General features: G+C 64.1%; 1 protein-coding gene and 1 long non-coding RNA gene across 7 annotated transcripts in view; one reads left to right on the top strand and one right to left on the bottom strand.

Annotated features, from left to right (window-relative positions):
- Nucleotides 1-1,954: 1,954 nt before the first annotated feature.
- ULK1 (unc-51 like autophagy activating kinase 1) lies at nucleotides 1,955-22,200 on the bottom strand. Of its 6 annotated transcripts, none has more exons than XM_029921866.1 (28): nucleotides 22,085-22,200; nucleotides 21,648-21,740; nucleotides 21,523-21,564; nucleotides 14,253-14,285; nucleotides 13,948-13,984; nucleotides 13,123-13,296; nucleotides 12,965-13,038; nucleotides 12,729-12,830; nucleotides 11,850-11,908; nucleotides 11,671-11,753; nucleotides 11,440-11,490; nucleotides 11,113-11,201; nucleotides 10,247-10,442; nucleotides 9,420-9,480; nucleotides 9,201-9,290; nucleotides 8,543-8,665; nucleotides 7,688-7,836; nucleotides 7,511-7,597; nucleotides 6,930-7,198; nucleotides 6,306-6,499; nucleotides 5,942-6,051; nucleotides 5,712-5,855; nucleotides 5,156-5,349; nucleotides 4,900-5,072; nucleotides 4,688-4,806; nucleotides 4,345-4,502; nucleotides 3,566-3,701; nucleotides 1,955-3,480 (listed from the first exon to the last, which is right to left on the bottom strand). In XM_029921866.1, the coding sequence occupies exons 1-28, from the start codon at nucleotides 22,193-22,195 to the stop codon at nucleotides 3,425-3,427; spliced, it is 3,207 nt and encodes a 1,068-aa protein (XP_029777726.1). In that variant the 5' UTR covers nucleotides 22,196-22,200; the 3' UTR covers nucleotides 1,955-3,424. The 6 variants fall into 6 exon arrangements, with proteins under 6 accessions (XP_029777726.1, XP_029777727.1, XP_029777728.1 ...); XM_029921867.1 differs by having other exon boundaries at nucleotides 10,247-10,400; nucleotides 22,085-22,195; XM_029921868.1 differs by lacking the exon at nucleotides 7,511-7,597.
- Nucleotides 21,512-22,206, top strand: part of LOC115277605 — a 2,426-nt gene continuing 1,731 nt past the window's right edge. The window contains exon 1 of the long non-coding RNA XR_003902432.1: nucleotides 21,512-21,890. This is a non-coding gene — a long non-coding RNA (uncharacterized LOC115277605). The remainder of the gene's footprint in view (nucleotides 21,891-22,206) is intronic.

The following is a 22,206-nucleotide window of genomic DNA, read 5'->3' as shown; positions in this document are numbered from 1 at the left end:
TGCCCCTCCCCCGCTCTTGCTCTAAAAATAAATGTAAAAAGAATGTTTTTAAAAAAAGATGAGGATGAGTTGAGAAGGAGCTCACGCATGTGAGGGTGGCTCCCCTGGGCTGAACCAGCCCCAGGACAGTCCCCACCCCCTCTGCAGGAGGGAAGACGGCAGCCTCCGGGGCCTAGGGCTGACAGAAGGGCCGGGTCATGTGTGACCTGGGGAACTCAGGTGGCAGAGCACCTCTTGGGCCACCTCTGCAGAGGGCAACCCCCCCACCCTCCTCCCACAGATGCCCTCTTAGGGAACGCTCCCTCCCTGCTCTCGAAGCTCGGAGGGCCCCCAGTGGAGGGCGTCCAGGACTAACCCGGCCAACGAGACCCGCCCAGCAGGGCTCAATGCAGAGGCTTCAGAGAGAGGTCTTAGGGGCAGGCCCAAGCCCCAGGCTGTGCTGAGTGCAGCCCCTGAGGAGCCCCCCCAGCCAGGCCATCAGGTGGGAAGGGAGGGAGACTCACCTGTTCCTGCCTTGAGCCTGCCCAAGAGTCCTGGGAGAAGTGAAGCAGGCAGAAGGTAAGCACCCTGGTAGGGTAGGTGGGAGAGGCTCCCTGCGACCCGCCGTGTGGGGAGCAGATCTGCTCCATCCTCAGACCACACCAGCTCCAGCGGCCAGCCCGAGCCTGTCCTCCTGGCCAAGGGCCCCTATGAATGTGCCTGGAACGTGCAGGGGCCTGGGAGGCCTCGAGAAAGGGGACTAGTCCTCCTGGGCCCGCCCCTTCCCGCCAGGTTCCCGAGCAGGGCGTGTTTATAGCAGCTTTAGCCATAATCCTTAAACCTTGGAAACACGGAGGTGTTGTTCACTTGGTGACTGGATAGTGACCCATCCAAACAATGGAGTGATATTCAGAGCCAGAAGGAAATGAGCCATGAAGAGACACGGAGGAACTTGTAGTGTGTATTTACTAAATCAAAGAAGCCAGTCCAGAAAGGCTGCAAACTATATGATTCCAACTCTTGGATGTTCTAGAAAACTCAAAATTATGGCAGGTTTGCCGGAACTGGGGGAGGGGAGGAATGGGCAGAACAGAGGGGGGGGGGGGGGGAGGCCACTCTATATGTACATGCCGTCATACATCTGTCCAGCCCACGGATGGACGGGCACCATGTGTGTGTGTGATATGGCCCCAGGGAGATGGCATGCGTCCTTGTAACATGTCCCCCACCCACGCAAGGTGTAAACAACCAGAGAAGAGGGAGGGTCAGGGAGGGAGCCTGTGGGGACTCTGAATTGGCAACAAAATGCCATGACTGCCCTAACCCTCTGGGCATTCCTTCATGTAACTAACATACCAGGAGCCCCAAAGAGCCGATGGGATGGGGGCCCCACCTGTCCTCCCCTCCCCCACCAGCACTGCCAGCCTGCCTGTCTGTCTGCCAGGAGGCCTCCAGGCCCCGCCCTCCGCTGCCCCCGGCACATCTCTGCACAAGCTCTCACTAGGACGGCAGTTAGTCGGTTTGGTAATGAGGTATTTCTAAAACTTACAAGAACAGTGGTAGTTTTAAAACTGCAAATCTTCCAATTCATCCGAGCTAGGCCAGCCATCCCATTGAGCATGTGAACGAGTGCCGGAGGTCACCAGTCATAAAGGAAACGCAGCCAACCACAGCCCGGAATCAGGGCAGAACCACAGGGCTGGGCAGCGTGTGGGGAATGTGCTGGCTCCCCTCACAACCTGCATCCCCTCCTGGGCGGACGCCCGGGGACAAGGACAGGCAGCCCTGGTGGCCGGGGGATGGACACAGCCTCGAACTCACATCAGTGCACCTGAGCCCTGGGGGTCTGTGCCCAGGCTGAGCCCAGTGGCCAGCATGTGCAGGGCTAGACTCTACGTGCTACTGCAGGCCGCCTGGGACACAGTGTGTGACACAACACCGGAGATGGTGACAATCCAACCATCAGCTACAGCCACTCAGTTCCAAAGGTTTATTTCTTTAAATCGGTATTACACAATTTAATGCAAATTGGGGGTAGGGGGGGATCACACAAAACTCCTTTTAAAGTAGACCAAGGACCAGGCACAGCCTCGTGGAGAACAGGGCCCACTGGCAGCCCGTGTGGGCACCCACGAGTCCCCTCCCGTGGTGCCAGCCTCCCGGTGGCCCTGGATCTCAGCCGGCCATAAAGCAATAAATACGAACACGTTCCGTGCAGCGAGGAACAAGTCACAGGGCTGCGTCCAAGTCCAAGCACAGTGGCAATATTTCAAGTATCGCGAAGAAACACAAAGATGTCTATGTCTTGATGTAAGACACTACACCCCTCGCCCAGGTGCCTGGGCTCTGGCAGGCCTCCTCTGCCCTCTCCAGGATGCAGACGAGGGGGGCGAGGCGGGGCCGGGCAGGCCAGGAGGACCCCCAGCCTCCCAGTGGCAGCCAGGACCCAGCCTGCCGTGGGGCAGGGGGAAGGGGCCATGCACACACGACTTTGGCATCAAAACCCACCGTGAGACCTGGATGGGAGGCTTTGCACAAAGAGCCCCTGGCCAGGTGGGGGGGGGGGGGGTTGGCGGGGACAGGGCCACCTTGACAGGCACCTCCTACCGCCACCCACATTGTGTGTGCACAATACCCAGAACCCACCCATCCGGCCCCACCCTTCCAAAACAAACATCTGAAACTACAAATTTTCTTCTTTTGTTAAAAAAAAGAGCTGCAGAAAAATAAGACACATTTCAGGAGTAAAGTGGAATAGACTTCAAGTCTGTCCTGGGTTCAGAAAGCTCGGGGCTTCGTACTGTCTGTCCCTACAAGAACATTTAAATAAGAGGCCTGTGTCTCCCAGAGAGGGCCCCAGGCAGCGGGCACAGGGCACACGCCCGCACGGCTACGTATGTATGTATACATGTGTACAGGCATGTACACGCCCCGCAGCGACAGGCGGGACCTGGCGGGCAGTCCTGCTCCAGGGCCGCCGGCATAAAGTGCTCCGTGGTTCACAAAGCTGGGTGGGTGGTCTTGGGGAAGGAGGGGGACGAGGGGGCCACACCTTTTCCTGGGCCAAGCAGTCTCGGCGCCTCTGCTCATCCTCCGCACAGCGGCGGGCATCAGGGCTGCCCTGGGGTCCGGCCACACGTGCTCCCTGCCACTGAGGCGTCCAAGGGAAGTCGTGACAGCTGGCCGGGAGCTCCGCCCGTCTGCGAGGCAGGGGGGGCCCCGGCCTGGACTGTGGTCGTCCGGAGTCCTCCCCGCACCCCGAAGCCCACCGCGGCAGGGCTCAGGATGCAGACGCGGGAGCCCCCGACCTTTCCCTGGCACCAGCAAGCAGCACCGAGGCCGTGGGCTCGTCCCTTCTTCAAGCCCGGCCAGCTGGCCGCCCCCACGCCTGCGGGACTGGCAGGAGACCCGGCCGCTGGGGCGCGGTGAGCCGGGCACCCCGCAGTCAGGCACAGATCCCGCTCAGCAGCGCGGACAGTCTCCGCTCGATGCACAGCTTGCCTGCGGCGAGGGAGACGCGGTCAGGGGCCCGTGCGGCCCCCCTCTGCCCGCCCCCCTCCCCCAGGGCTGGTCTCGCGGCACTCACACTTGGCCACGTTCTCCACGTCCGCCCGGTCGGTGAGGAGGTGCTGCAGCCCCTCCATGAGCAGCAGGGCCTTGTGGTAGCGCTGGACACAGTCCTCCCGACGGTGGAACATCTCGTCCAGGGCGGCCGACTGCACCTGGTCCGGGCAGGCGGGGGGCTCAGCCCAGCTGCCCCGACACCCCCCACAGGCCCAGCTGGCACACATGTCGGGGGCACGCCCTGAGGGCTGCTGGGGCCACTAAGGGGCCCAGAAAGAGTTTCCCATAGCCTCGGGCAACCAGCCGGCCAACACTGCCTGAGGTGGGCCGGTGCTGCGGGGCAAGGCACCCCGTTGGCAGGTGGGGTCACTACTGCAATGGCCTAACTCACCAGCAGTCACCTCTCGGGAGGAGGGGGCTGACCTCCCCCAGACCTTTGCTCGGGCTGCGCATTTATGCTACACAAATACGTTTTCTCAGAAACAACCACCTCCTCAGAGCCAACTCTCTGAAAGACCCCAAGCCGAGAAGGCCCAGGCCCCTGTGGGTGCCCTGCTGCCCATGGGCCACATGACCGCGCGGGGCTGCCTGCGCGGAGTCCCCTGGAGGGCACTCGCCCACAGCGCAGCTTCAGAAGCAGGCCCCGGGCTCTGCAACTGGGGACAAGGAGTCAGTCTCACAAAGCGGTGCCGGGAGGGGCACCCCCAGGGCCGTGGGGCCCGTGTGCTGGGCCTGGAGGGTGCCAGCTCAGCACCGGGTCACACCCTCCCAGCCCCCACCACCTCCGCTCCCCGCACCTACCGTCTGCACCGCGTGGCTGAAGATGAGCTTCTCAGCGGTGACGCTCTGGATGCGGTCCAGCAGCCGCTGCTTGTCCAGGAAGAAGCGCTGCAGGCGCAGGCTCAGGCCTTGGCAGGACACCACGCTGGCCTTGTACAGCTCGTTCAGCTTCCGCACCACTGCCAGCAGGGGGCCAGGCACGGCCAGTCAGCTCGGGCTCCTCCCTGGGAGCACCTCCCCCGCACCCCTGCTGCTCCCAGGCGACCCCCTCCCACCCGCCTTGCCTGGCTTCTCAGTCAGGCCCTCCCTGGCCTTCCCGCGCCCAGCCTCCAGCCTCCAGCGCTCTTGGGGCCCCAGCACTCACCCTGCTTCACGGTGGACGACAGGCACAGCTTGCCGGCCCGGATCTGGTCGATGGCGGTCTGCAGACCCGAGGACAGCAGTTCGGCCACCTTCAGGTAGAGCACCAGCTGCTCCGCGAAGCTGGAAGGCAGCACCCACGTCAGGTGGCTCAGAGGCCCCACAGGACCCACCTCCCCACGCCCCCCAACCCCGAGCCCCGTGGGGCACACCCACCTCCACTCCCGGCTCAGCAGGCTGATCTGGTCGGCCACCACGCTCTCCTGCAGCTGCAGGTCGGGGCCTCCGGTGGCCTCGCCGGTGCTGCCCCTCAGGGCCGCAATCTCCAGGACGTGCTGGACGAAGATGAGGGTGAACCGTAGGCCGTGCAGGATCTCCGTGTGCTCTTGCTGGGGGGAAGCGGGCGGCTGAGGAGGGGGCGCCGGCCCACTCCACCCCCGCCACCCGTGGGCCTGCCGCACGCGGGGCTCACCTCCATCAGCGTCTCCTCAGGGAGGTCGGGCGCCTCGAAGGTCACAGCCCCCTCCAGGTTGGCGGTGACAGGGTCAGCAAAGCTGCGGCAGTGGCCAGGGGCCGGGACCTCCGGGGCCGCCTCACCACAGGCCCCGGGAGCCAGGTGACGGGCCGAGGAAGAGCCGGCTGAACCGACTGAGCCAGAGGAGCCCACTGTGGGGAGAAGGCCGGGGCGCAGCAGCCCCACGCCTGCTGTGACACCCCCACGTGCAGGACATGTTCCCCACAACTCCCCACAGACCCCCCCCCCCAACCCCAGCTGGGCGCCCTCCCTCCTGCTGGCCACCCTGGCTCCTGCCCCAGTGCAGTGGGCCCCTCCAGCCCAGGAGCCATGGCTGTGGGTGTGTCTGCGTGCCCTGGGATTGGCACCCAGGGCGGCCGCAGAGACGGGCGCTGTGCGCACTATCCCTGCCCTGCGTGAGGACAACAGCACCTCAGGCTTCCTGACCCAACCTGACGCACCTGCGTGTGCCACTTACTGCCTGCAGCCTCGGGGAGCACCACACGGTCCTCACCTGAGAACATCCTTGCACGGGGGCCCTGGGGCGGCGTGGTCCCACTGGGGGGCGAGCCCACGGTAAACACCACAGGAGACGGGCTGCTGGCCCCCCCAGGACGGGCTCCGGGGTGCAGGGTCCCTCCGAGGCCAGCAGAGGGCGCTGCAAGAAAGAAGAGGCGCTCAGACCCTGCTGCCAGCGCCCTGCCCACCCCACCAGCCACCCAGGGGCAGCCCCCACCCGCCCACCGATCTCCATGGGCTTCTCCTGCAGGCTGTCGGTGCTCCCCAAGTCAGGGGCCTGGGTCCCAAACGCAGCCTTAAGGAGCAGATCGGTGAGACGCCCGGTACTGAGAGACCTGCGGGGCGAGCAGCAGTGGTGAGTGTCCTGTCCTCGCCTAGCCACAGCCCCTCCGCAGACCTCACGCGGCACTGGCTGCCCGTGTGCTGGCCACGTGGTCTCCCCGCCCACCCTGGGGCAGGCAGTGTCCCCCAGAAAGGGTTAGTGCAGGAGGAGGTGCAGATAAAGCCCCTCCCCACACACAGGCCTACTCCGGGCTTCTCCTCCTGCCCCAGAGAGAAGGGGACAGGGGGAGGGGTCCCTCCCACACACCTGCCAAAGGGGCTCTTGGTGTCCTCGGTGGGCCGCAGGCCAGGGCTCAGCTGCTGTCCCTGGAACGGTCCCGCCTCTGACAGATCAGGCAGCGTCCGGTTCCGAGGCGGCGTCATGACCACGCCCTGCCGGGCCAGGAGCGTCAGCAGGTTCTGCGAGCTGGGGGTCTTGGGGAAGTCAAAAGCAGGCACAGCCTAGGAGGAGCAGACGGCGCAGAAGGGCCACCATGAGTACTTCAGCAGCCCAGCACCCGTGTGGCCGCAGCCCCAGGTCTGCAAGGCACAGACATGAGACCTGCACACACTGGACGGAAGGCAACACCCTCCACGCACATGCGTGTGCACCTCAGGACCCCCGCATCTGCATCTGTGCAGCCAGGCTGCACTTCACAGCAAGGGCCCAGTTTGCCCAGGGCCAAACTGTAGCATGTCAGGTACCTTTTGCATTTCTGGGCCCAAAGCTCCCCATCCCTAGGCCCCTGTCCCCTAACCCTGCCAGGCAGGACGCTGACGGCCTAAGGAGGTGCATGGGAAGGGGTCCTCAGTACAGAGCCACCCTGAGATCTTTTCCCAGGACTGGGCGGCCCCTCCCTCCCTGTCCCCACCGAGCTCCGGGCCCCATTACCTTGGTGGGGGAGCCCAGGATGGGGGGCAAGGGGTTCCGCTGCAGGAAGTCGGGCAGCTTGGGCGAGCCTCGCAGGGGCCGGCAAGACTGCAGCACGCGGGAGGACTGCGGGGGGCTGGACTGGGGGTGGCCGAACGCTGCCCCCAGCGGGTCCGTGGGGGGCTTGGGCAACTTAGGGCGGACAACATGCAGGTCGGACAGGTTGGGCGCGCTGTGCAGGCGGCAGCCCAGCCCAGCAGAGTGGGGAGAGTGCTCGGGCACGGAGGAGCCTGCGACGGGACAGGACAGAGCCCGGTCACTGCCATGCGGGGGCCACCTGGCCCGGCACACGCCCCCACCAAGCATGAGTGTGTGTGTAAGGTCCTCAATTTAGCCTCCCTTCCACCCTCACTGCTCCACAGGCAGACCGCGTGGGGGGCGCAGACCCCGAATCCCCGAGCGCACCAGCACAACCTCCAGGCTTGAGCTGGAGACGGTGAAAACCATCTCGCAAGACCCCCACCTTCCCCTGACCTGGAAGAAGGGAGCTGTGAGAGCCCTCGCCGACTCTCCCCCCCTGCCCTGGGCAGGACCACGCCTACCTGGGCGGGGGGATCTGCCGCCCCGCATCTCAGGGGCCTGGGGAGAGGGTGTCCCACTCCAGCCTGGCCGCTCGGGGATGATTCCAACTTGAGGAGAGAGGGGTCACCAGGGTCACACCCAGGCAGAGGGCCAGTCTCCCCACCCCCGCCCTGGCCCGAGGGGACGCCCAGGTTCACCTTGTGGAGATGGTGTATAGGGCCGGCCCCCACCCAGGGAGAGCTTCCTGGCCAGGGCAGCTCCATGCTCGGCATGGGATGGGGGAGACGGACTGGCCCGGGCAAAGCCCAGGGGGCTGGTGCTGCCCGACCTGCGGATGGCAGAGGACCTGGGGGCACGAGAAGGCACGAGGTGAGGCCCCAGCCACGCGTGGGAAGGATCACGGCCAGGCCAGACAGCTCGTCCCTGCCACTCGAGTAACGGGCTCACTAGGAGCCTTCAAGGGAGACGGACCCTCACCCTGCTGGCTACAGTGAGAACTAGGGAGCAGAGACCCCGTTTGTCTCTGGAGCTTCCCATGCCTGAGGCCACAGTTCCTAGTCTGCAGGGCCTTCTGGGAATTACCAAAAAAGGGCTTTCTTCTCCTGTTGTGTTCACTAGAATTTGTCAAAAACCAAAATTGGGTCTTGTAGGGCTGCCTGGGTGGCTCAATCGGTTGAGCATCCGACTCTTGATTTAGGCTCAGGTCACAATCGCAGGCCGTGAAATTAAGCCCCAAGTCAGGCTCTACACTGAGCACGGGGCCTGCTTGGGATTCTCACTCTCTCCCTCCGCCCCTCTCCACCGCTCACCTATGCACTCCATTCTGTCTCTAAGATAAAACACAACAGTGATATCTACCAGAAAAAACAAACGCAGAATCTCTGCACGTTCACAATACAAACTGTGATGGTGAGTTACACAGTGCACAGTCCACAACACTGGACGGGAGAACCCTGCAGAGGAAATCTGACTACAGCGCTCTAGGGCAGGCCTCGCCACTAGGGGGACCCCTTCAGCCACCGGAGTCAGTGGTGAGGGTTGACTATACTCACCGTGCGGTCTGGTACTGGGTGGGCGACTGTAGGTTCTGCTCGATGCGCTGGTAATTGTGAACCTGCGTGGGCACTGGGATGGGGACAGACACGCCACACCTGCTGCTGAATGGGCCGGCCCGGCTGGGGGGGGCGGCGGGGGGGGGGGAATGGTCAACAGAGACAGTGCACCGGGCTGAACCCTAGGCTCAAACATGCTGGGACAGAAGCCACCTAGGCCACTTGCTTCCTCACCTCTGTGTGTGCCCAGCACCGCCACCACGCAGGCAGCAGGAACTGCTCACACCTCACCCACCCCACTCACACTGTGCCCAAGGAGCTTCTGGATGGGACCAGCCACTGGGTCACATGGAAAAATGCCAGGCAAAGGACAGTGAGGCTAGGCCTGCTCCCCACCTTGGCTCTGGGAACCCGAGCCCACCCAGCCCTGCAGGATGGGGGGGGGGGTGGCAATATTGGTCCCTGGGGGTCCCTGCAGCCCTGCAGCTCCCACCCCTGGGTTTACATCCCTCTGACCCATGAGAAGCCCAGTGTCCTCGAGGCCTGAACCAAGACAGGACCTCCCGGCTCCAGTGCTGTCTGCAAAGCCAGACCCGGGGTGAGAGGCCTGAACCCGGCCTCTGGGCCGCTCCCAGCTGCACCCCCGGCCCCCGCTCACCCGGAGGGGCTTGGAGAGCTGCTGCAGGGCGGGGAAGGAGATGGCGTCCGGCCACGGCTCTCTGGGCCAGCTGAGGCCACCAGGGAGCTCCTGGTGGGGACAGAGCACATAGGCAGAACACACCTCAGGCCAACTAGACCTGGGCAGGGCAGAAGGACAACCCGCCAGAGCCAGCATGCCCCTCTCCCAAAACGACTAGGGGGCAGGGCAGGGGCTTACCCACTACACATCAGGCTGTCCGGTGGAGGCTTGGCTCCAGCCGGCTCGGCCACTAGGTCACCTGCGGACGGGAGACGGGGGAGGCGGGGCATCAGGACAAGTGTGCATCCCACCTTTCTGGGCCACCTCGCCCATCCTGGCTCCCGGGTGACCCCACACCCAATTCCAGAGACTGGCTGCAGGCTCCGGGCAGGGCTCCATGAGACAAATCAGGGGGAGGAGCTGGTGCTCCCAAGTCCCACTGCCGTGTGCACCTCGACTCCCTTCACCTGACTAGACCTCAGGGCCCCCAAAGGGAGACCCTGGGTGCTCTGTGCATACTCCAGCCTTCAGCCAGCTCCAGGGTGGGCATCCCTGGCTCCCAGTCCAGGCCTGAGCCCTCCACTGGCACCCTGGGTCCCACAGCTGCCCCGTCAACCTCTCCCATGGCCCTCCCCGTCTTGCCCCATGTGGGCCTAGGGCCACTCCCACCCAGTCATGGGCGGGCAGGGGCAGCAAAAGGAAGTGGCACACAAGAAGCCCTCAGGACCCCAGGATAAGGCTGGGGGAGGGGCTGGGCCTGTCGCAGAGTCCTGAGCACTGCATGAGCTCACTACTGAGCTGGCAGCTCTCTCCCTGCGAGCAGGCGCTCCGTATGGTGGGGAGGGTGGAGGGCCAGGCCTGAGCACAGGCACTTGGTCCACAACCACCTGCTGGTAACTGGCAAGACTCCGCTTGCACACTATAGCCAAGCTGCCCTGGTATGGAGCTCCCAGAACCCATCCCGAGGGCCCATAGGCAGACAAAGGGTTGCAAGCACACTCTCCCAAGCTCACAATGAAGCAAACCTGGAAACTGGGCCGGGACCATGACAAAGTCATCCGTGTCGCAGGACGAGTCCTTGCTGCTGCCGCCGGAGCCCCGAGAGCCGTGCAGGAAGCCAGCGGCGTCGGCGGGGGAAGTCAGCGTCTTCTGTAGCTGCTGCTGCATGTCCCCGAGGGACTGGGGGTCAGAGGGGAGGCCACTGAGACCTGGCCCCAGGGCCTGGGTGAAAATGGCGCTGGGTGCTGAGAAAGGGGATGACATGCTCTCCTCCCGAGGGACCACCCCTTCTCCCATTCTGAAATGGGGAGTTTCTGAAATGCTGTGTCCCCAGCTGGCATCGGGCTGGGTTCCACAGGGCCAGTCACTGGACGGAGCTCCTGGGGAGACCCTGTTCCAGTGACACCCCACACACCCTGCTTCTCCATCACTTCTGCAGAGGCCTGAAAGGGAGGCCGTCTGTGCTGGGCATCAGCAGGCATCAAGGGCCGCCTCTGCACACCCTCAGCAGAGCTCACCCGGCCCCCAGGCCGAGGGTCGGGCACTGCCTGGCCGGCTCCAGGACACAAGGCCTCCCTGCCCCCGTTCCCAGGAGTGCACACCAGCACTCACGGAGGCCCTGAAGCACACGGCCCCACACCTAGCGGGTCTGCTTCTGGGACACAAGGGCCGGGGGGCGGGGGGGGGGGGGGCCCAAAGGGGTTTCTGCCAGCTTCTCACGCTTCATCGTTTTATAATCAGAATGTGTCCGGGCATCTTGTGTGAGCGGATCAGACAAACCCACAGAAATAAAGGGGAGTGTCCTGAGACTGCTCTGACCCTAGTGTGACCCCTCACGTTCCAAACCCCAGGGGAGAGAAGCCTGGGGCCTGGCCCCCAGCAGGTGACTCACCGGTGGGGAGGCCAGGTGCGAGGTGGAGCTGCTACTGGAGCTGCTGCCGGACCCGGAGCTCGGGTACGAGGGCACGGGCACGGGAGGGGCTGGCGAGGGCACAAGTCAGCACGCAGGCACCGTCCCCACCCCTCCCCAGCCCGGCCAGCCCATCGGCAGCAGGTGCACAGCTCCCAGCACACTGAGCGGAACCTGCCGTCGCCCACCCGGGGACCCAGGCACTGGCAGGGGCACCCCCAGCCCCTATCCCTCTAAATCTGCTGTGTGCCCATCAGCTGCTGCCAGCCCCCCACGGCCTTGGGGGCCCCCAGACCCTCAGGGACTCACACTTCTTTACAGTGGCACTGGCGTCAAGGAAAGGATGATGGAAGAACTCGTCTGCAGGAGGGAGAGTGGGTGAGCGAGACCCCAGGAGCCCCCGGGGGAAGGATGGTGCTCCCGGCTGGCCCCCGCCCGCCTGCCAGAGGGCTTTCCTGCAGCAAAACCAGGCTGCTGGCCAGGGGCTGAGGGCGCCCAGGGGCCCAGGGTGGGGGCAGGCGGCCGGGAGGCCCCGCTCACCGAAGTCCATGCGGTCCTTATGGTTGCGCTGCAGCAGGGCCAGCAGTAGCCGCCTCAGCGGCGCAGACGTCTCCCGGGGGATGCTGCGGCAGGGCCGGAAGACAGATGACACAGCTGCCCACCCAGGGCCGGGGAGAGGGCACGGAAGTGGGCACCAGGGTCGGGGTGGGGGCACTTACGTGGGCACCAGGGTCTTGTTCCTCTCATAGAAGAGGCGGAGGTCCTGGGGACTGCTGGCCTGGTGGGGGAGGGCGTCATGTGAGGTCCCCCGGCCACCACTTGGGGCCCTGGACCAAGCAGCACATGCCCTCTGAGCTCCCTGGGACGGGCTTCCCTCCGCCCCCACCCATGCTGCAGACCTGCGGGGCCGCACAGGACAATCAGGTGGGCCAGAAGCGAGGCGGCCAGGCCTCTGGAATGACTGGATGTTTGCTTGTTGAAATTAAATACTCCACGAGCCCCACCACTGCAAGGGACCCAGAATAAGCTTTCCCTCGTGGTGGGCACTGTACCCCACGGGGGCCGCCCGCTGGCACGTGTGTGATCTGTTTGCTCACTGCACACTGGTTAGTACCAGGTACTGATGCCAGTACCAGCGTACGGCCAAGAGCAAAAGCACCCCACCTTCCAGGACAGGGAGGGGTGCGGGGAGCTAGAGGGCCAGCCTAGGTCACCGGGCAGGCAAAGAAGGCTAAGGGGCAAGCTGGCAACAGCTGAGAGCTGCCTGGTACACCCAGCCCAGGCTGGGGGCTCAGAGCCCTAAGCCCTCTGGGGTCCCACTGCCAAGCAGGCTGCTGCTTTTCAAATGTGGTAACGTCAACACAGGGCATCATGCCAGCACCGGGCTGGTGGGGGGGCGGGGTGCGGGAGGACTCAAGACTTGGTGCAGACACTTGGGCACAGATGCACTCCGGAGCCCGCACACTCCAGCCTCGGGCCTGACAAGACAGTGGGGGGACTGCGCTCCAGGGAGGGACGGCTACAGGGGGGGGCAGTGCTTGGTGGCCGAGCCGGGACCCAGAGGGGAGCCAGCCCGCGCCTGCCCTGGGCCCGCTCACCTGGAACGGCGCCTTCCCTGTCAGGCACTGGTACACAATGGTGCCGATGCTCCACAGGTCGGCCTTCCCGTCGTAGTGCTGGGACATGATGACTTCGGGGGCCTGCGGGGTCAACGGCACAGGTCCGCACCGGGGCGCACGGCGACCGAGGCCCGGTGCCAGCAGCAGCCAGGCGTCCCCGCCAGAGGTGGCAGGAGGCGAGGGGAGGCGGCAGGAGGGGCCCGCGGCCCACCTACCATGTACATGGGAGAGCCGCAGAGTGTGGCCGCCATCATGTTGCTCTGCAGGTACCGAGCGAATCCGAAGTCGGCTGCAGGCGGGGAGGGGCGCGTGAGCAGGGCGGTGGGGCTCCAGGGGCTCCCCGCGCGCACCCCGGCCCCGGCCCGGGCCTCACCGATCTTGACGCGGATGTTGTTGGGGTTGGCGCGGCGCCCGCCGGGGTTGGACAGCAGGATGTTCTGGGGCTTCAGGTCGCGGTGGATGATGCCCTTGCTGTGCAGCAAGCGCATGGCGCCCGCGATCTGCTGCAGGAAGAGCCGGATGGTGTCCTCGCTCAGCGTCCGCATGGCTGCGGGGAGACGGGGGCGCGGCTCACCCAGGCGCCTCGCACTCCGCGCCCCTCCCAGCCGCCTGGCGCCTCGTGGGGCCCCCTGAAGGCCCGAGGTAGCCAAGCCTGTGAGTCACGATGGCCCGACCCGAGCTCCCCACCGCCAGGCGGCTGGCGTCTTCTTCCCGCCCACGGTCCCACACCTCCTCCCGCCCCTCGGGCCTCAGGGCCACCGCCCCACCTGCCACCAGGCGCTGCTGTCCTAACGCCCTTTCTCAGTTACCCCTTGAGCCCCAGGGCCTGCCCTCAGGGTGAGGGGACTGGAGGCACCTAGGGTCCCCCCATGGGAAGCCAAGCCTTGCTGGGGGCCCTGCAGAGCAGATGGTCAAGTTCGGGGACCCTGTAGGGCCGGGTGGGGGTGGGGGGCATCGGAAGGCAACACATCTCCACAAACCACTTCAGGCCCCATTCAAGAGGGGCTCTTCCTGATGGAATCTGTCCCGAGAGACTGTCCCCAACGGCTGTGACACCACATGTGTCTGCAGTGGGGACTCACGGCCCCTTCCGTCTTCTCTAGCGAGTGCGGAGGGGCGGGGGGGGGGAAGGCTAGCTTGCAGGCTAGGCTGGGGTGAGACAGCACGGAGCCCCCAGGGCCGAGGGGTGTCCACTCACTGTGCAGGTAGTCAGCCAGGTCACCGCCGTTACAGTACTGCAATACAGCAGCGCACGGCCCGGTCAGTGCCCGTGACCGACCCTGCAGCCCGGCCCGCTCTCCCCACCACCCTGCACCGGCTCCCCTGCTCCCGGCCTCCTTCCTGGGCCAGGTGTCCCTTGCAATCCATACTGAAGAGGGCAGTGGAGACGTCCGGTCACCCCCATGGATATGCAACCAGCTTCCAACCCCCAGGTGACAAGGACCAGGAGCCAGCAGGGCCCAGCCTCCTCACCCTCATAGCGGGCCTGCGGGAAGAACTCACCTCCATGACCAGATAAACGGAATTGGCCATTTCCTGCAGGACACAGAGGAGGCAATGAGAAGTGGAGGGGAGCACTTTCCCCCCATCCCCCTGCCCCCACCAGTCCTCCAGGAAGCTCGCCTGAGCCTCAGTGTGACCCAGGCACTCGGCACCTAGGCCCTCCATGCCAGCAAGCATGGGCACCTGCTGGCCTGATGGCCCCAGGGCTGGGGGGGTGGGGGGCTTGATTCTGAGGTCATCTGCACCTGGGCTTGAATGACAGGAGGGGCAGCCAATCAGAGCACTCCATTTTCCAAGTCTGGGAAGGAGGCTGAGGTCTGGGGGGGCAGGTGGCATGGGCAACCTTCAACTGCCCAGGTCACTGTCAAGATCAGAGTCAGGCCCAGCCCTGAGGTTTTGACAGGACTCAGCTTAATGTTCTACCCTGCCAAAGGTCTCCAGGGTCCCCAGGAAGGACACAGCCAGGGTGTGAGGGCCTTGACCCACAAACCCCTCGACTCCAGCATCAGAGATGCCAACACATGAGGTCGGCGCTGCCAGCCCGAGCCCAGCACAGGCCGGCTTCCGGCTCAGCTCCCGGCCACCTGTGGCCTCGCGTGCTGCTGGCATCCTCAGCGGGGTCCACCCCCATGAGACCGCGGAGACCCCAGGCCGGCTCACAGGCAGCCCCCACCAACAGCATCCTCCACATGCACAACGCCCCCACCTGGATGTGGCTGGCGGGAGGTGCCGCTGAGAACCCCAGGTCACAGCCAAGTCATCGAGGCCCCGGAAGCCAGGTGGGCCAGGCGGGCAGGCTCTTAACCTCTCTGCTGTCCTGCAGACAGATGTCCCCAGCTCTTCCCCAGGCTGGGGCTCTGCCAGCCAGCAGCAAGGTCCCTACACCTCGGTGCCAGCAGGGCACTGGGCCCAGAGCCACAGCACAAGTCAGTTCTCTCTCTCTGTGCTCCACACACAGCCCCAACTTGCCACCCCCCACTGTGCAGGGAAGCAAGTCCGTGGAGGCCCCGAAGCATGGGGGGTGGGGCCTGCTCCGGCTCACCCCGCCCTGAGCTCCCTGTCACTCGGGGGAGGGGGAGGGGCTCTCCCCACACACGCAGGTCCTTCCCAGCAGCTGCAGGTGAGAGATAACACAGGGCAGCTACAGGGAGTCCCCAGGCACACACTGGGCGGGGCTGATGGCCAGGAGGGGTGGGAGGCTTGCAGGCAGAGGACCCCAGAGGGCAGAGGGAGGTGCTAGAGAGAGCCCAGGAGATGGCATCACTCAGGCCGCCTGCTCCCTGCCTGCAATCGCCTTGACCGTGGCCACTCGGGTGCCCGCTGGGCACGCTCCAGTTACTACTGACCAGGGGGCTCTGAGGACCATGACAAGCACTCTTGTCTTGAGCGGCCCAGAGCAGAGGGGCAGAGCTGGGACTCAGGCGCCGGCACCTCTAGCTCTCAGAAGAGCCCCAAACTCAGGGCAGGCAGGGCCAAAGTGACAGGCAATATAGAGACACAGCATCCGTTCCCCTGGATGTCCCCAGGGAGTGACGCGCCAGGACTGCTGAGAATGCCAGTGCCAGGCGGGAGCAGAGTGCAGACCCCTGACCTGTCCCCTTGCCTCTCCCCCAACAGAGGGGTGCCCAGACCCCACAACCTCTCCTGGAAAGAAGGTCTCCTCCACACAAGTCACAACGGAGTCGACGTTGTGCCCAAGAACCTGGGACACCTCGGCCCTTCCCCACACCCCTTTCCGACACCCAGTCCAGATATGATGGCAGATGCCCTTTCTCCAAAGACCCTATCCCACAGGCCCCCCGGGTCCCCTGGCCGCTGCCAACCCCAGGCAGGCCCCATCCCTACAGGTCACAGCACCTTCCGGGAGGTTTCCTTTCCTGAGGCCATGCGGGAGCCTCACTGGGGCGCACGAACCCTCAGTGCACAGTCAGGGCGCAGCAGCCAGATGGGGCCTGGGTGCCTCCTCCTCCGATTGCTGTCCCTCTGCCCTTGCCCGGGGGTCAGCCTCCCCCCCAGCAGGCTCTCCCAGGCAAGGGGCACAGAGGGCGGGGCACCAAGCCAACCTCACTACGGGGCATTCCGGCTCAGGAGACCCAGGAAGCCACGCAGGGGTCCCCTACCACCCTGGGACAGATGCCAGCCTCCCCACCTGGGAGGTGGGCCCTCGGAGGCCTGTGATGTCCCAACTGCACTGGCTGGGGCATGTCCCCACTGAGGCCCAGATGCCTGTCCTCAGCCTGCCCCTGTGCCAACACCAGGCCAGGTCCCAGGAGAGCCCGGCAAGCATGGTCTCCGGCTCTGACAAAGAGCAGAAGGTGCAGGCAGCAAGCCTCCCCAGGCCCTGGGGGCCCTGGGTGGGGCATTTCTCCAGACAGGCTCGGTGCCCAGGACCCTGTCCAGTCCACCCGGGGCCATACAGTCACTGCTGGGGGCCCCTCAGGGGGGAACGGGGGGTCAGCACTGCCTCCGGGGCCACAGCTGGCCTGCCCTTGCCCACCCAGCACAACCCAAATGGACCCTGGGTCCCTCCACTGCCGGCCTCCACGCAGGCTAAGTGCGGCTCTCCCCGGCTCCCTGGGGTGTGAGCAGAGGCCACACGGGCTCCAGGCACAGAGCCGCCTCCTGGGGGTCAGGCTAGATTCATTCTACACACTGGAAAAGACCATGATCGCTCCCCGGGGCCCAGATGACCTCCACCAGAGAGCTGGCCTCTGGGGAGGCGGACGGGCACTACCGGCGTGTTCGCTTCCGATGGCAGGTTCTGGAAAACCATTATCACGTCGATACAGAAACATGAACGTGGGGCACCGGGGGTGCTCAGTCAGCTAAACGACTGACTCCAGCTCAGGTCATGAGCTGGTGTGTGAGTTCGAGCCCCGTGTCAGGCTCTCTGCTGTCAGCACAGAGCCCGCTGCAGATCCTCTCTCCCTCTTTCTCACTGCCCCTCCCCTGCTCCTTTTCTTTCCTCTCAAAAAAAAAACTTAAGGGGCACCTGGGTGGCTCAGTCGGTTAAGACTCTGACTTTGGCTCAGGTCAGATCTCACGTTCGTGGGTTCAAGCCCCGCATCAGGCTCTGTGCTGACAGCTCAGAGCCTGGAGCCTGCTTCCGGTTCTGTGTCTCTGTCTCTCTCTGCCCCTCCCCCTCGCATGCTCTGTCTCTCTCCGTATCAAAAATAAATAAGACATTAAATAAATAAATAAATAAATAAATAAATAATAAAAGCTTCTTTAAAAAAAAAAACCTTAAAAAAAGAAAGAAATATAAACGTGACCAAGGCACAGGCCCACCAGGCCCATGTCCACACCAGGTGCCTCACCGCTCACCTAAGGTAAGGAAACAGGACACACAGGGGTCCCACAATTCCGCCCCAGTCACACAGCTGGCTGGGGTGGGCAGAGCTGGGCAGGACACCGAGCCCCGACTACCTCCCTGTGCAGCCCCAGGAAAGAGGGTGAGGATCCCCAACCTGTGCGCCTGGTACAGGGAGATGAAATAGAGCCCTCTCCCTCCCCTGGCAGGGTCCCGCAGGCCCCGGGGCCAGGCCAGGTGTTCTGGGCAGCCTGGCAGAGGATGGGCCCCACCACGGGGCACTCGGGGTGGGCCAGCACTGGCCTAGCTAGTTACTCCTCGGGGGCCGGCTGTCTCAGCTCAGGAAGGTGGTCACGGCCCGGCCGGGAGCCAGAACAGAGCCGCCCCTGGTAGCAGGGCTGCCGGCCGCCCCAGGCGAGCCCTTCCAGACAGCTCCAAGAAGGGAAGGATGCCCAGCCCACCCGCCTTCCTCGGGGAGACTCCCCAGCTGCCCATTGTGTGCCGGCAGGCAGCTCCCCAGAGGACGGCCTGGCCTTGCTGCTCCCTTCCTCCCGCACGCTGGGCCCGCGCCCCTCTCGGGAAATGCCAGGACACTCAGGGCCAGGGGGGCGGCGCTGGTATGGTCCCTGGCGAACAGTCTACACCCACTGTCGGAGCTCACTGAGCCGCGGCCGCCGCACACCCAGGGAGTCCACAGCCGTGCCGTGCATGTGCCCGCAGCAGCTCTGCTCCAGGGCACCGTCCGGGCAGCTGGCAGTGGGGTCCGGCGCGGGCACGAGGGCCCCAGCAGCCAGCGTGGCACTGAGAGCCCACAGAGTGGCAGGGAGGAGTCCCCTCGAATGGCAGGGGCACAGTCCCACACAGGGAGAAGCTGGGGCCTGAGTCACCAGGGCCAGCAGCACGCCCTATTTCTCCCCTCACCTAGGAGTCGCGCACAGTGCTTCCTAAGGCACCGTAATCTGCGTCTCCTACTGCCCAGGATGCATTATGCTTCCAAATTCTAAATTAAAACTGAGCTGGTGCCAAGGGGCTCCCACGAGGCCCGCATCCTGTCCCCCGGGCCCTGCCCCCTCTCAGAGAGGAAACAGCGAGGCTGAGGACTGGCACTGTCCTGAAAGGCAGGACACAGGTCTCTACTGGCCACATGTCAGCAGGAGGTGGGCCCACTCTCCCCAGCCAGGTGGCCGGGGGAGTGAGTCACGCCCAGCTGTGGGAACCAGCGGCCTCGGGAGGGGGAGGGCAAGGCCTGTAACCATCAGCCCTCCACCTGGGGCATGCTGGGCAGGCGCAGTCCTATATCCTGATTCCTGCAATGGCCACCCTCCCTGGGGAAGAGCATGTCCAGATACCATATACCACACTCAGAACAGAGTCCTGAAGGTCCCCCATCAGGCAGCCACATCAGCCTGGCAAATGTCCCTAATTACATAAGAGCCACAAAACCACCATCTGAAAGAATGTTTGCAACCAATCACAAAAGGACTTCCTTAATATATAAAGAGCTCCTACAAATCAACCTTGATATAGCACCTGTTACACAGCAGCTGCAGATCCAAGTACCTGACATAAATCAATCCAGGTTCTCATCACGGCCACCCTACAACATAGGTGTACTATTATCTCCCATTTTACAGGTAACACTGAGACACCAAGAGACTGACCAGCTTGCCCAAGGTACGTCATCAGAGTGAAATCATGGAGGAGCTGGGCTCAGGGAAAGACAATTCACCTGGGGGCCCGTCCCACCGCAGCCCCAGTGATTAAGGCCAACAGGGATCACGCGCAGGACCGGTGGTGTTCCTAATACACACACCGGGATGCTGAGCCTCACTCACAAGTGAAAACACACGGACAGGCCATTTCCCACCACCGCCAGTCTGAAAACTGCCCCCCGGCAAGGGTGCAGGGAGAGCGGCCATTCTGATGGCAGCACCGCTGCGTGTTCAGGCTCACTCTGGGGGCCCCAATCCAACAGCTGTCCCCGACTGGAAGCACGCGTCCCCCTCACCCAAGGACTCCTGTCCAGGAGCACGTTCACGTCCCCACACGGCAGAAGTGAGGGCAAGGACAGTCTCCCCCACACGACTGCCGTGTCAAAATCCCAGAAAAACGCCACGTGCCGTCAGCGGGGTTTGGCGAGTCAGCCCCGCACTGGGGCGCCGGCAGCCAACCCGACCGCGAGGAACACCCACGGCCACAACTGGACTAGTGAACGTGCACAGGGCTCCCTGACCAGATGCAAGCACAACTCCACGTCTCTAACACAGGAAGAGATGGCGGCACGTACCCAAGGACACACAGCTTCTTTAAGTGGCAGAGCCAGGACTGGAAGTAGGCCATCTAGCTTCAGTCTCTGGGCTCCAAACCACTGTGCTTAGTTAGCGGCAGGAACCTCGCAGGAGTTCAGGGGGAATTTTCTTGGGAGAAGGGTGTAATTTCTCACATACATTAGGACATTGTGTGGAGTGACAAAGATCCTTCCCCAAGGTACATGCAGGACAGCAGATGCTATGGTGGCACAGGGGCTTGTACGAACGTGTTCCTGTCCTTGGAGAGATCCAGAAACCACCAGTGGGGGCGGGCCTCTGGGGGTAAGATGGGGGTCAACAGGCAAAGGGGTTACCTTCTTCCAAGTCCGCTTTCATAACCTTTTTAAACTAAGTCATTTATTACCTAGTTTTAAAAGCCATTTTTCCCAGGTCCCGTGTGTCTCGGTGGAGTCCACGGACTCAGGGGACCAGCCTACACCCTGGGGGTGAGAGCAGAGCCCCAGCAGAGGCCAGGCCCTGGGGCCGGGGGAGGCCACACGGCCTCCTCCAAGCAGGGAGGCTGACTCGCCACCAGCACGAGAGGAAGTGGCGCTGCCCACAAGCAGGTGTGCGGCGGCCCCGGGATGGGGAGGGAGAGCATGGGTGCGGGGGGGACAGGGAAAGGTGGAGGTGGAGGGGGGGGGCCACTCTGCTGGCCCCAGGACAGAGTGTGTCTGTGCCCAGTGCCTGACTTCCAGGTACTCGCTGTCACACTGGACCTGTGCCCTGCCCCTGTCACGTCACGTCACGCGACAGCCCCCAAGGCCATGGCCCAGCTCTGAAGAGGGAGGGGAAAGAGCAGGGGAAGAGGGAGGAGGCCACCAAAACATAGACAGCCGGGCAGGGAACTTCCCCTCAGCCAGGGGCTGGTCCCGTGGCCTCCGTAAACAGGTTTCAAAATCATTAGTCAGCACTTTGGCCCGCAGATCAGCCGCCTCAGGCTCCCCGTCCCCAAACTGGGTGCCCAGGGTCCTGGACACTCACCAAAGTGGGGCCCCACCTCGGGCCCTGGGACCTGGGGGCCGTGAGGGAACCCGGCTGAGGCCTCCTAAGCCCTCTGGGCCTGACTGCCTCCCGGCCTGGGCTGTCTGGCCCCAACTGCCAGCAAGAAGGAATCTCCCTCGGCCCCTCCCCTCCCCCAGCCTGACGCAAGGAGAGACTGGCCAATGCCCGGCCGCCGGAGCAATGTCAACAACCAGCCAGCCCAGACAGGTGGGCCCGGCCGGCAAGACCGCCTGCGCTGAGGACAGGACCCATGGTCAGGGCCACTGGGCCAGACAGTCCCTGGAGGGCTGCACTGTAGCTAGCCAGACCTCAGGCAGTCAAGAGAAACTCCAACAGGGGTGCTCCCTGGTGGCTGTGGCAGCCAGGCAGCCGGGGGCGGCGGGGCCCTCCCAACAAGCCCGGAGAAGCCCAGGCTCAGAACTGGGCCGAGAATGGAGAATGAGGTCTCCAGAGTCCTGGGCAGGCCAGACAGATCTACACACACAGGTGCTCAGCTCCTTCTCCCAACATGAGACACCGGCCTAGAACCTTCCACCACTGACCAGAGCCTCCAGCACTCGCCTGGTTCTAGGACCAAGCTGTGCACAGGCCAGCCTGGGAGGGTAATGTGCCCCGTCCCCACCACGCATGCAGCCCAGAGCCTTACCTGAAAGTCATACAAAGCCACGATGTTTTCATGTTTCAATTCCTAGGACAGAAACCCAAGTTTCTTATGATCAAGGCAGGCTCACCCCAGCACCCTCTCCCCCTACCACTCCAACACCCGCTCACCTTGAGAATTTTGATTTCCTTCCCCAACAGTGTCTGGGACTTGGCCAGATTCTTCTTGTTGATGCACTTGACTGCGACCTCCAGGTCGTGCTTCTGAAAACCAAGCGTGAACATTCCTCAGGGGCCAGAAATCCCGGAACCATAGAAGGCCACCCCCAGGCCAGGTAAGTGCCTGGGGGGGTTCCGATGCCGGAAGAGAGCCCCAGGTGTGGAATCGGAACGAAGTGTCCGGGAGATGTAAAGGTGAGGGAGCCCCGGATGTGGAGATGGGGATGAAGGGCCCGTGGAGGGAGGGTGAGCATAAGAATCCCCGGGTCTGGGGCGGAGACGAAGGCTTCCCGAGGTGTGGGGCGGGAATGGGGGTCCCAGGTGTACGGCGGGAGTTGGGGGATCGCTCCCTCGCCGGGGCTGGGTCCGGACCCACCGGCGCCCCTCACCTCCCGGTGGCGCCCCTTGAAGACCACGGCGAAGGCGCCGTGCCCGATCAGGTCCTTGCGCGAGAACTCGAACTTGCCCACGGCCTCCAGGCCGCCGCGGCCGGGCTCCATGGCGCGGGCGG

Source organism: Suricata suricatta, chromosome 14 (assembly GCF_006229205.1).
Source record: "Suricata suricatta isolate VVHF042 chromosome 14, meerkat_22Aug2017_6uvM2_HiC, whole genome shotgun sequence".
In the NCBI taxonomy this organism is placed as follows: domain Eukaryota; kingdom Metazoa; phylum Chordata; class Mammalia; order Carnivora; family Herpestidae; genus Suricata; species Suricata suricatta.
Note: the sequence above shows the minus strand (reverse complement) of the source record. Positions and strands in the feature narration are given on the sequence as shown.